At 48.8% G+C, this 12,168-nt stretch overlaps 1 protein-coding gene across 2 annotated transcripts in view; it reads right to left on the bottom strand.

Annotated features, from left to right (window-relative positions):
* SESN2 (sestrin 2) overlaps nucleotides 1-9,914 on the bottom strand; it is a 28,160-nt gene extending 18,246 nt beyond the window's left edge. Inside the window, exon 1 of one of the 2 annotated variants that reach the window (XM_074976430.1) lies at nucleotides 9,514-9,914. In XM_074976430.1, the coding sequence (XP_074832531.1) occupies nucleotides 9,514-9,603 (90 nt within the window). In that variant the 5' untranslated portion in view covers nucleotides 9,604-9,914. The remainder of the gene's footprint in view (nucleotides 1-9,513) is intronic. The other variant, XM_074976429.1, reaches the window with a different exon arrangement.
* Between the last annotated feature and the right edge of the window lie 2,254 nt (nucleotides 9,915-12,168).

The following is a 12,168-nucleotide window of genomic DNA, read 5'->3' as shown; positions in this document are numbered from 1 at the left end:
GGGTGGTGGGGGATGCCTGGGGCAACCCCCGCAGTGCCCTAGGTGCCGCCTTACCCTTACCAGCCCCCCGGCAATGGAGCTGTTGGATTACTTGGGGAAGGGTGCAGCAGCAGCTGTCAGGACCACCTCCCCTTCCCTGGCCACATGCCACTCACCCGGCGGGAGCGGCAGTCTGCTTGGCCTGCTGTACTGTGCAATGCTCTCCCAGCCCGCTACAGCCTGCTGCCTCCACTGCCGCCTGAACCTCGGCCCCAGGAACCGCGGCCCCCCACCCCGGTCCATAGGATGGCGGGGGCGGCTGCTGCAGGGCCCGGGGTAGCTGCTCCAACTCGTTTTAGGGATGGGACAGCTCTGCATGCAGGCGCAGCCAGTGGGAGCGAAGGCAGGTGGTGTCTGCATGGAGCACTTCCCTGCAGCACGCAGATGCCACCTAAAGCTGCCTTGAGTTCCCCCTGCTCCCCATCAGCACTGCACCAGGAGGTGGTGATTGGAGCCCTTCCCTTCCAGGCCTCCCGCCCCCACCCACTAGCTCCAGCAGCCCCTTTCCACACACTGAACCCCTCACTATTGTGCCCACCCCAAAAATGTACTTGTCCGAGGCCTCCTTTCGGAGGAGTTCATCTAGCCAGGGGGTAAACCCTGAGCTGCAGCACCTTTCCTACTGCACATCTTCCCTGTGGGGCTCGAACTTTAGGGGAGTGAGCTGAGGGTCTTCTCCCTGCTTCTCAGCTGGGGGCAACACCGGTGAGGGGTTTTTTGGGGCACTTCTCACTTCTCCAGAAAGATCTCTCGGGATTGCACAGGTGAGTGGCCCTGCCCCCAAACAGGTTCCCCATCCCTGCCCTATGGAGACCTGAGAGCTCAGGAAGTCCCCCAACTTTCAGTCCCTTCAGACGTGGAAATAGAGGAAAAGAGTTTATTCAACTGTGAGGAGGGGACCACGGTAAGCAGGGACTCCCCCCTCCAGTGGGTAACTCCACGGCTCACAGAACATCCATGGACAGTTCACAAAACTCAGCTCCTGCCACACACAGCCTCCAGCAACAGCTATAAACCACACACAGAAAAACCCCTCCACGCCACACCACCCTGGTCAAGTACCCGGAGACAAAGTGAAGCAGAACTACATTTTAAGGATTCCATTCTGAGCAGGGCTCTGCAGACAATGCCCCACTGCATTTCTGCCATCTCTGTGCTGCAGATTCAAGTTGAGATTTCATTCCTAAGAGCAACTGAGTTTCCAGACCATGTTGGCAGCTTTGAAAACAAGCCCACCCCATAAATCTGTAGGAAAAAACCCCAAACCTTCTCTGTTGCCAGCCTGTTCCAGGCAAGGGAGTAAACACGTCCTGGCAATAAACTCCAAATGCCAATCAGAAAGAGTTTCTCCTGCCTTCCAAAGGCCAAAGGGCTGCTCCAAGTACAGCTTGGCCAACTTTGTATTTACTTCTAGAGGAAACACAGAAGAGAATATAATCACAGCGCAATCACTCTGCTTGTAAAAGCCAGACACCATGTTCACAGGAAAGGTGTGGACCTGTCTGGGAGGCAGATTAAGCGTCCCAAACAGGGCTCTGCCACAGGCCTGCTGGGTGCTTTGGGCAAGTCACTGCACCACTCTGTGCCTCAGTTTTACCATCTGTAAAATGGGTTCTTCTACAAACCCCTCAATACCTCCTCTGAGCTTTTGTTGATCAAAGCTACATACCACAATGATAGGCGTAGCATTAGATATTTGGAATGGACAGCCGTCTTCTATAGATTAGTTGCTTTTTAAAAACAAAAACAAAAAAAAGACAACTTTTCCACTGGAAACCAATCCAGCTAGTGACAAGCAGGTGCAACATGTTTGCAGCCAGCACAGTTCTGATCCAATGGGGCCTGCATGACCCAATAATTCTGGGACATTATCGTCCTGGGACTTCCATTATTATCAATGTTCTAACTGACCCAATGTGCACACAGGGAAACAGATGCCACCTAGAAATCTCTGCTAGTTCTGGTTCTTCTTCAGGAATCCAAGGTGGCCAAGATTATACCAGTCCATTCCACGGAGAAGTCTGGCTGGAGTGAGTTCCTACCAAGGAAGCATGCCAATCAAATTCCAGCACTTCCTTGAGACACAGGAAGTTACATGGCCAGCCTGGCATGGCAGGAAGCAATGAAGGTTGGTAGTTTTCTGAATGCCGGTCGCTGCACATCAGCCGCCGGAGAGAGATACGTTAAGAGGAGCAGCAGAGAAAGGTGGTGATCGGAGTCTATCCAACCAGTTCTGGCAAGCTAGTCACATTATTCTGAAAATATATTTATTGTCCCAGCCAATGAGCCACACTCAACCGGCCAATAGCCACATGTGGATTGTGTGCTGGACACCAGGTGTCTATAAGGCCCAAAGAACAAACAGCCAGCCCCATGGTCAAGGGTAACCAAAGGCATTAGGCTTCCAAGACCCACTGAATTCCAGTGGGAGTTGGGCACTGGCTCCCTGAGGCTCTCAGCGAAAATTCCACCAAAAATAAAAGCACAAAGCAAGTCCTTATCCTTCCAACATGGTTGCCAAAAACCAACTCACCTGAGAGCAGAAAACACCCAAGGAAGGATTATTGCCCTCCCCCCAATGTTACTCAAGAGCTACTAGAGATGCTCTGTGCATCCTCCACCCCCAGCCCAGAGCCATGGAGCAGTCTGCTCAGAATGTACCCCTCAGCCATAGCTCAGACCCTTTAAACACAGTGAGCTCTGCTCCTGGCACCCTGTCTCCAAGAAGCTGCTCAGTAAGTACGCTTTGGCTCACCCCCTGATGCCCAGCCTGTCCTAGGCAGCTAGATTTTACCTCCCCCCGTCAACTGCCACCTTAAGGAAGCAACCCTCTTATACTCCCACCTCCCCCCTGCAGCCCAGCCAGTGAGTACCCAATTCACTCTGCCAAACTCCCCTGAATGCTCCCCTAGCTCAGTCCCATTCAGCAGCCATTCCCCTCTGCAGCTTTAACAGTCATAGCCTGTCCCTTCTTCCTTCCCTATTTACAAGGCTGCCTCTGCACCTGGCCGCTCCGTGTTACGCGCACAGAGGTTTCCTGTGATGCAACTCACCCTGCATATTTCACCCTGGGAGGTGTTGAAACACAGGCAGGCAGAGGAGCCAGATGGCTCTTCAAAAACAGAACATTCTGATGCCATGAACAGATCCCTCCAAGATCCCACGGGCAGTCAGCTGCGCTTATTTTAGCTACTCTCCACCCGTGAGTTCGGCACAGTTGTGCCTTGCCCCTGCCTAGTCACTGGTAAAGTTGTATTTTCGTCATTGCTCAGAGCTGCCGAGCGTGGAGATCTGATAGTTTTGTTGTTGAGTCAGAACGTGGGTGCACTGAGATTCCCTTTGGCCAGTTAATTCTCAGAGCTCCCGTTAGTGTATTACCCCCGTTCAGCTCATGGGGAAATGGAGCATGGAGTCACTGTCCTATTTCCCCGAGGCCACAAGAATAGCTTGTGCCAGGTCTCTTGACTTCCCGAGGCCCGTGCAGCAGCTACTCAGGAGTCCAGACTCCATCCTCCACCGAGAAGTTCAGTGTTGGTGCTCCTGGAGACAGGATAGGCTGCAACAAGAGCTAATGGTTTGACTGGGTGTGGCACTCCCTGGTGCCAATCTGTAGGCATTGGCAGAGCTTAGTCAGGTTAAGGACATCAAAATAGTGGTGTTAAAGGTTAACTGGTTAACCAATAAGCCTTATCCACTTTGGGATAAGGACATAAGAACGGCCATACTGGGTCAGACCAAAGGTCCATCCAGCCCACTATCCTGTCTGCCGACAGTGGCCAGTGCCAGATGCCCCAGAGGAGGTGAACCGAAGACAATGATCAAGCGATTTGTCTCCTGCCATCTGCATCCAGCCTTTAACTAAAGGCTAGGGGCACTACACTTTACCCGTGGCTAATAGCCATTTATGGACCTAACCTCCAAAACTTTATCAAGCTCTATTTTAAACTCTGTTAGAGTGCTGGCCTTCACAGCCTCCTCCAGCAAGGAGTTCCACAGGTTGACTGTGCGCTATGTGAAGAAAAATTTTCTTTTATTAGTTTTGAACCTATTACCCATTAATTTCATTTAGTGTCCTCTAGTTCTTACATTATGGGAACAAGTAAATAACTTTTCTGTATTCACTTTCTCCACACCATTCATGATTTTTATATACCTCTATCATATCGCCCCTCAATCTCCTCTTTTCTAGACTGAAAAGTCCCAGTCTCTCTAGCCTCTTTTCATATGGGGCCCTTTCCAACCCATAATCATTTTAGTTGCCCTTTTCTGAACTTTTTCTAAACGCCAGTATATCTTTTTTGAGGTGAGGAGACCACATCTGCACGCAGTACTCAAGATGTGGGCGTACCATAGTTTTATATAGGGGAAGTAAGATATTCTTAGTCTTATTTTCTATCCCTTTTTTAATAATTCCTAACATCCTATTTGCTTTACTGACTGCTGCTGCACACTGCATGGATGTTTTCAGAGAACTATCCACTCTAATTCCAAGATCCCTTTCCCGATCTGTTGTAGCTAAATTTGCCCCCATCACGTTGTATGTGTAATTGGGGTTATTTTTCCCAATGTGCATTACCTTACACTTACCCACATTAAATTTCATTTGTCATTTTGCTGCCCAATCACTCAGTTTGCTGAGATCTTTCTGAAGTTCTTCACAATCTACTTTGGTTTTGACTATCCTGAACAGCTTGATATTGGCAGCAAACTTTGCCACCTCACTGCTTACCCCTTTCTCTAGATCACTGATGAACAAGTTGAACAGGATTCATCCCAGGACTGACCCTTGGGGAACACCACTAGTTACCCCCCCTCCATTGTGAAAATTTACCATTTATTCCAACCCTTTGTTTCCGGTCTTTTAACCAGTTTCCAATCCATGAAAGGATCTTTCCTCCTATCCCATGACCACCTAATTTACATAAGAGCCTTTGGTGAGGGATGAGGCTTACCTGTTAGTTAACTGGTACCCTGGCCCAGCGCGGGCAGGGGGTTGCTCCAGCCAGAGCAGCCTCCATCTACAGCAGCCTGGAGGGGCCAGCCACCCCCCGTTTAATTGGTTAACCGGTAGGTTGGCCTGTTTAAAATTAAATGGAATTTTACATCCCAACACCAAAAGAAAACAAAATTACAGCCTGTGCCAAATTTTATATAAGTCTATGACTCTACTCATACAGAAGAGATCCTGATGTGTTTTTAAAGCTAGCTAGCACCTATACAGGCAAAGACACAGTGCAGGCTACCCACTCACAGCATCTGGAAAGGAGGGAACAGTGATAGCAGAATCAGTGATCTTTTACACTAGAGGCCCTACATCCACACAGCTGTAACAGCACTATGGTGACTGGAGAGAGCTCTCCCAATGCATAGTAAATCCACCTCCTTGAGAAGAGGTAGCTAGGTTGGTGGATGAAGCTCTCCTGCCAACAGAGCTGTCCAAATCCTCAGTAGCCCTTGCTGTGCCAGGAGCGGGGGCAGAGCAGACCTGGCCTCAGACATAGCGGTGAGTTGGGTGGAACATTAAACAATGTGTTGGCATTTTCTGCAAAGGGAGAGGAAGTGTTTCTGCTGTATCTCAGCTCTCTTTATTGGACTCTGCCTCCTTGGAAGTTCCGCAACTGCCAATTCAACTAGTTACAGTATTCTTCAGTTGTAGGCCTGAACCACTCACTGCCCGATGGCTTCATACACGTGATGTCCAACCCCAGAGATGGCTGCATAGTCATTGCGGGCAAAGCAAAACCTTAAATAACCCTAAATAATCTGTACCCACCACACCAGTGCATTTAGCTAGTCTAGTTCCCATCCACAAATCTTAATGGACTTTTCAAATGAAAGGTGATCTGTAGATGTTGTGAGAAGTGTGTAGTTGCAGAAGTGATTGGTTCCAGGGTATCAGAGACACCAGGTTTGGTGGGAGGGGTAGGGGAGAAGATTGTGATCTCATTTATAGGATCAACTTCCGTAGGTAAGAAACAAAATTTGGAATCACCCAGTTCTTCAGGTCTGGGGAAAGTATTCCAAGAGTCACAGCTAAGTACAAGATGGAGCAGATTTAGCATAAGTAGTTAACTCATATTCTAAGGGACCATTCAAGGCAGACACTCGATTTATGCCTTATTACAACAATTTATATCACACTGACCCCCTTTTTGTCCTACGAATGCAGAGATGCTAGTAGACTCTCTCTTTTGAGCAGTCCCTTACTAAACAATCTGTTCCACCTCACTTTTAGCTGGGATGCTCGAATACCTCTCAAGAAGAGCTCTGGCAGCTTGAAAGCTTCTCTCTTTCCCTAACAGAAGTAGGTCCATAAAAGACCTCACCTTACCTGTGTGTGTGGTGTGTGTGTGTGTGTGCGCACGCGCACGCACATGCACGCATGTGTGTATGTGTGTACAAGGGGTGGTCTTACACATGCACACACACCCCAGGGCCACCTCACTCATCACTATGCCACGACTGATGAGACAGTCAGCAATTTGTCAGCAACAGGGTGCTGCTGTGACACTTTTGTAAGTAAGTCATCTTCAGGGAGGTAAAACGTGGGACACTGAAAGGGGTATGGCAGCCTGCAAAGGTGGACAGCCACTGTTCTAAAGCACTTTGCAACCCTCACGCATCCCCTTTTCCTTTAAATATGCCCTCTCTGCATGAAACAAAAACCATGGAATGAACATACAATTTGCCTCACATCACATGAGCAGCGGGAACAATGTTTTCTCCCTCGTCTGCCACCCTGTGTCTCCTGTATTGAAGGCCGCAAATGCTTCAGGACAAGGATACTCTGTACAGCATCTAGCACATTGGGGAAACATCTTGGCAAATCCGTAGGCAATTTATCTGCATAATTAACCAGATAAATAATAAAGCCTGTGAAGCACTTCAGGATCTGACAAAGTTATTGCTGCTTTAGAGGATTCCCAAACCCATTTGTGGACTAGTGTCATGTAGCAAGCGTCTCCATTAAAAAAAAAAAAAAAAGTGAAATGCCAATCTATTTTGAATATTCCATAGCACAGTCAAGGAAACAGAAAGCTTATACTCTTTCCCAACCTCATCCAGGTCTAGAGGAGACAAAATTTATCTGCACAATGAAGCTCTGTTCCCACCAGGATTCAGTTCTTCCATCTTCAAAAACAAGCACAGTGGCTGGATGTAACCCAGGTCTCTTTATATAACTACTGGACCTTACTAGTGAGACAAGAAGGATAAAAGCCATGTGCAAAGAATCACTCAACCTGGGTATTGCATCATCTTTTCCCTGCTCTGGCACCAACCTGCTGCCTAGCTTTCCTCCTTAACTCCTCTCCCACCCACCTCTTCTTTTCAGGTTGTTAGGTTCCTGAACGCATAAAATTATAGAGCCCCTGAAGTGTCCAACTTTTAAGAGTGCATGAAAATCAAGAACAAGAAGAGTCCTGTGGCACATTATAGACTAACAGATATTTTGGAGCATAAGCTCTCATGGGCAAAGACCTGCTTTGTCAGATGCATGCATGGGGGTTCCAGAAGAGGGTCCAAATTTATAGGTTCATGAAAAGGAATACCATAGCGAAACTGCAGCAGGCCCAGTCACACATTCTCTTTGGTCTTATCTCCCCCTGCCTCCCCCACCCCCAATTTATTTTCCCCTAAACAAAAGATTATTTTCATTCACTTCTTTTCTCTCCTCAAGCAGCAGAGAACTGGTCATCTTTTATCTGCAGCACAGCCTCAGGGTCCTCACCCCCAACCCCTCCCCTTCCCTGAGAAGGCTTTTAGTTATTGCATTGTCCTCAGCACCCCAGGAGGAGCAAGCCACGTTTTAACTTCTAGGGAGCACCTCTTTGTGTGCCATTCCAAACAGGTGGTCCCCACTGCCTTCGCAAAGGAAGCAAAGAGCCTTTAGAGGGCTCTGAAGATGGCAGCTGTGCCTTCAGGCAAGGATGCGCACAGTGGGGGGTGCACCTCTTTGAGGAGGGGGCATGAACTTTCATAAGGGGGGCCCAGAAAGATCAACTGCTGGGTCTCAGGCTCATCCAGCTCATTAAAAATGTTGAACTATGACTGTTTTTATGCCCGCGCATTCACATTTATAGACAGATTCATGAAGTTTTTACATTCCCCAGACGTTTTCTTACACATGCTGAAAGTTTTGTTTTGTTTTTTTAAATTTCCCCATATGAACATAACCCAAATTTGTGCCAGCGTGGATTACATTAGACAGGTGGGGTAGGGGAAACTGCTAACTGCAAGCCCAAAGAGTGAGACCCCAGGTAAAAAGTTTGCTCATGCCTGCCTTAAGGTAGCAAAACACCCTGCCCAAGAGGCAAGTGGGTAAAAGCCATGGAAGGGCCATTTCAAACTCCAGGAGGCTGAGCATCACTACGTGGAATTTAAAAACAGCGAGAAGTCCTGTGGCACCTTTTAGACTAATGGACAGTTTGCAGCATAAGCTTCCGTGGGCAAAGACCCACCCCGTCAGATTGTCACTGTTGCGTCTGATGAAGTGACTCTTTGCCCACAAAAGCTTATGCTCCAAAACATCTGTTAGTCTATAAAGGTGCCATAGGACTTCTTGTTGTTTTTGAAGATACAGACTAACTCAGCCACCCCTCTGATATCTGCAGAATTTAACCATGGAGAGCCAGTCAAATGAGGTTTCTGTGACCTAGGGAACAGGCTCATCTCCTTCATACGACTCCTCTGTAGAGGAGGGAAAAGGGGAGATTTTCTGAAGCTGAAGTTAAGGCTGGAGGCTACAGAAAAAAACTTACTGGACCCTGCCGGGTTTTTAACAGTGTGTCCCTCTGTATTAAAGCCAAGAAATGTAAACAATCCAAACACAATAATGACCCGTGGCCAGTCGGGGTCTGGAAAGCGCCTGCTGGGAGGGACCTCAGAGGTAGTTTTTCTAATTCTGCTTCTGCCCTTCGCTCAGTAAACGTGATTCTCAGAAGGGGCCTCACCCCCGGGTCTGCTGCCGCATTAGGTAGCCACCCACCCCCTCCGCACTCCTGGGTCAGCCCCGGGGGCGAGGGACGCGCCCACCGCTTGGGGCATGTCCGTACTTGCACCCGTTCCGCCCAACAGCGAGTCAAATGAAAACCTCGATTTGCCTCCAATGCACGAGAAAAGTCGAGAGAAAGGGGGGAGAGAGAGAGCTTGGCTGGCGGCACAGGCAGGGCACAGCAAAGCTCTTTGCCCCGCCAATTCATAGCCCCACGGACGGAATTCGCCTCGGGCACACAAACCTCACGCCCTTCCTGCACCCCCGGCTGATGCAACGGGAGTAAAACGTACGGTGGCAGGATGGTTCAGCCCCCGACGCAAGCGGACTGGATCTGGAGCGCCCCCCTCCCCAAACCGTTTAGACTGGAAAAGCGAACAGCTCCGAAGTTACAGACCTGGGCAGGAGAGAGGCGGCCACGAGAAGAGGAGCGAGGAAACCCCACCCCCGCGCGCTCCCCCAAATCCCCCCCCCGCTCTTACCTCCTTACTCCTCAATTCGCCGCACCCCTCGCAGGGTAAATAGCCCTGGATGGCCCTGCAGCCGCAGCACTCGGAGCCCGCGACGAGCATGACGCTGTCTGGGGGCGGGGGTACGCGGGTGGCGGTGAGGGAGACGTGGGGCGAGCTCCGCACTAGCGCTTGGTCCAAGGAGCTCGTTATCTGTCCGGCAGGTGATGGTGCATAGTGGGTCGGGCAGCCCCCGGGGGCGTCAGTTTCCCGGCAGGTCGGTGTCCCGGGGTTCTATGGTGGAACGTCCGAACGCTGCAAGGTTCTGGAACGTCCCGGCGCATGAGGGTTCCAGAGCGCCGCGGGAGTCAGCTGCACCCGCCGCACCACACGTAAAGCTGACCCGCGACTCGGACCCAGTCTCCCAGCTGCTCTCTCATAAAGGTCTAGGCGGGGGAAACGGCTTCCAGCGGCGGCCCACTGACCCACTGGCCCAATCACCTTGCAGGAGGTGGAGCGTCCTCCAGAGCCCTGACTCACTCCCCTAAACTTCTCCTCCAATGGGAAAGGACAGAACCGCTGGGGATTTTGGGAATGCTGGTTTCAGTCGCTGGTTGCTTTGGGGGCAGAGGCAGACGTGCTTGGGAGAGAGGTGGGTGTCAGGTTTTTTGACTTTATGAACAGGGCGTTTAAATGCAACAAAAACACATATCGGACTGTAGAGCAAAAAGTCTTGTGGCACCTTATAGACTAACAGATATTTTGGAGCATAAGCTTTCCTGGATAAAGACCCATTTCATCAGATGCATGAGGGGGGAGGGTTATAGAGGGGTGTTTAAAGAGTGGGGTCCCAGTAAGAGGGAGGGCCAGAGCTGACAAGGTCTATTCAGCAAGGTGGAAACGGCCCAGTATCAACAATACTTATGAAAAGAGGAAAAAACAAGTCAGATCAGACAGGGGGATGTGAGCCTTTGTCAGCGTCTAATGGGGAGCTATCAACACCCAAAGCAGAGAAACTGTCTTTGTAAGCTGCCACCCACTCCCAGTCTCTGTTTAATCCATGGTTAATGGAGTCAAATTTGCAAATAAATTGCAGCTCAGAGATTTCTCTCTCCATTTGATTTCTGAAATTTTTTTGTTTCAGAACTGTCACCCTTAAATCTGCCACTGAGTATCCAGGGAGATTGAAATGCTCTCCCACAGGCATCTGTACATTACCATTCCTGATGTCTGGTTTTATGTCCATTTATTCTTTTACAGAGAGACTGTCCAGTTTGGCCAATGTAAATTGCAGTGGGGCATTGCTGGCACATGATGATATATATTATATTAGTAGATGTGCAAGTAAAGGAGCCCCTGATGGTATAGTTGATGTTAGATCCTGTGATGATGTCACTGGTGTAGCTATGTGAGCAGAGTTGGCAGCGAAGACTGTTACAGGGGCTGGTTCTAGGCCTAGAGTCACTGGTTTATGATTTGTAGTGGCTGGTGAGGATTTGTTTAAGGTTGGCAGGCTGTCTGTAGGTGAGGACAGGCCTGCTTCCCAAGGTCTGTGAGAGTGAAGGATCATTGTTCAGGATGGGTTGCAGATCACTGATGATGCGCTGGAGAGGCCTTAGGTGGGGGCTGTATGTGATGGTCAGTGGTGTTCTCTTGTTTTCTGTGTGAGGCCTGTCTTGTAGCAGGTGGCTTCTGGGTACCCGTCTGGATACTGGACTGTAGTAAAACAAAGCGAGCGGTCCTGTATCACCTTAGAGACCGACAGTTTTATTTATTAGGTAATGAGCTTTTGTGGGAAACACCCACTTTCTTTCTTTCTTTCTTCATCTTTGTGGAGGAACAAACTGAGATAGAACTTGCTCCTCCTTGGCGGAGGGTTAGAGTGGATGAAGGACAAAGGAAAAAATAAAAGCCCTTGCCACTCAAACTGTATCTGAAATGTCCTGCTGAAAAGGTGCTTGCATGTCTTTGAGATCCAAATCGATCTACATACTGAACTTAAAGTGCTGTGGGATAATTGCATATATGTGTGTGTGCAGGGTCCTAACCTGGGAGAAAAATCTTAGAGGGGTAGCCTAGTCTGTAACATCATAAATCACAAGCAGTCCTGTGGCACTTTAGAGATTAGCAAATGTATTAGCTTTCATGGGTAAAACCCACGTCATCAGGTGGGATTTAGAGTGGAAATACAGAATCCAGTGTTTATATAGCAAGGAGTGGGGAGCGAAGGAAGTGACTGGTAGCTAGTAGGACCAGATAACGAAGCAAATTAAGGTGGACGTTTCTCATTCCTGCAAATATCAAAGGTGGAGAAATTGCCCTTGTAATGCATAACTCAGCTGAGATCTCTGTTCAGGCTAAGGATAAAGGTAGGAGAACACTAAATCCGGGAGAAGAGTTGGTAAAATTGCTTGACTTGCACACCTCAGTGACGTGAATTCATTTTTAAATACACCTACCCCTCGAATGACAAATGTAATTTGTTTAACGAAAACTGTTCGTAAGATGAAAATTCATAAATCAAAAATGGAGCTGTCCTCGGAGCCCTGGCTGTATGGTGGATGTTCGGATGAAGGTTGGTTCTTCGTTGTAGCAAAAAAAGTGTTTGTAAATTGAAAAATAGGTATAAATGTATATGGGTCATTGTAGCAAAAATTTGTAAATTGGAAGTTCACAAATCGAGGGATA

The sequence above is a fragment of the Carettochelys insculpta genome, chromosome 24 (assembly GCF_033958435.1).
Source record: "Carettochelys insculpta isolate YL-2023 chromosome 24, ASM3395843v1, whole genome shotgun sequence".
In the NCBI taxonomy this organism is placed as follows: domain Eukaryota; kingdom Metazoa; phylum Chordata; order Testudines; family Carettochelyidae; genus Carettochelys; species Carettochelys insculpta.
This window is presented reverse-complemented; position numbering and strand designations above follow the sequence as displayed.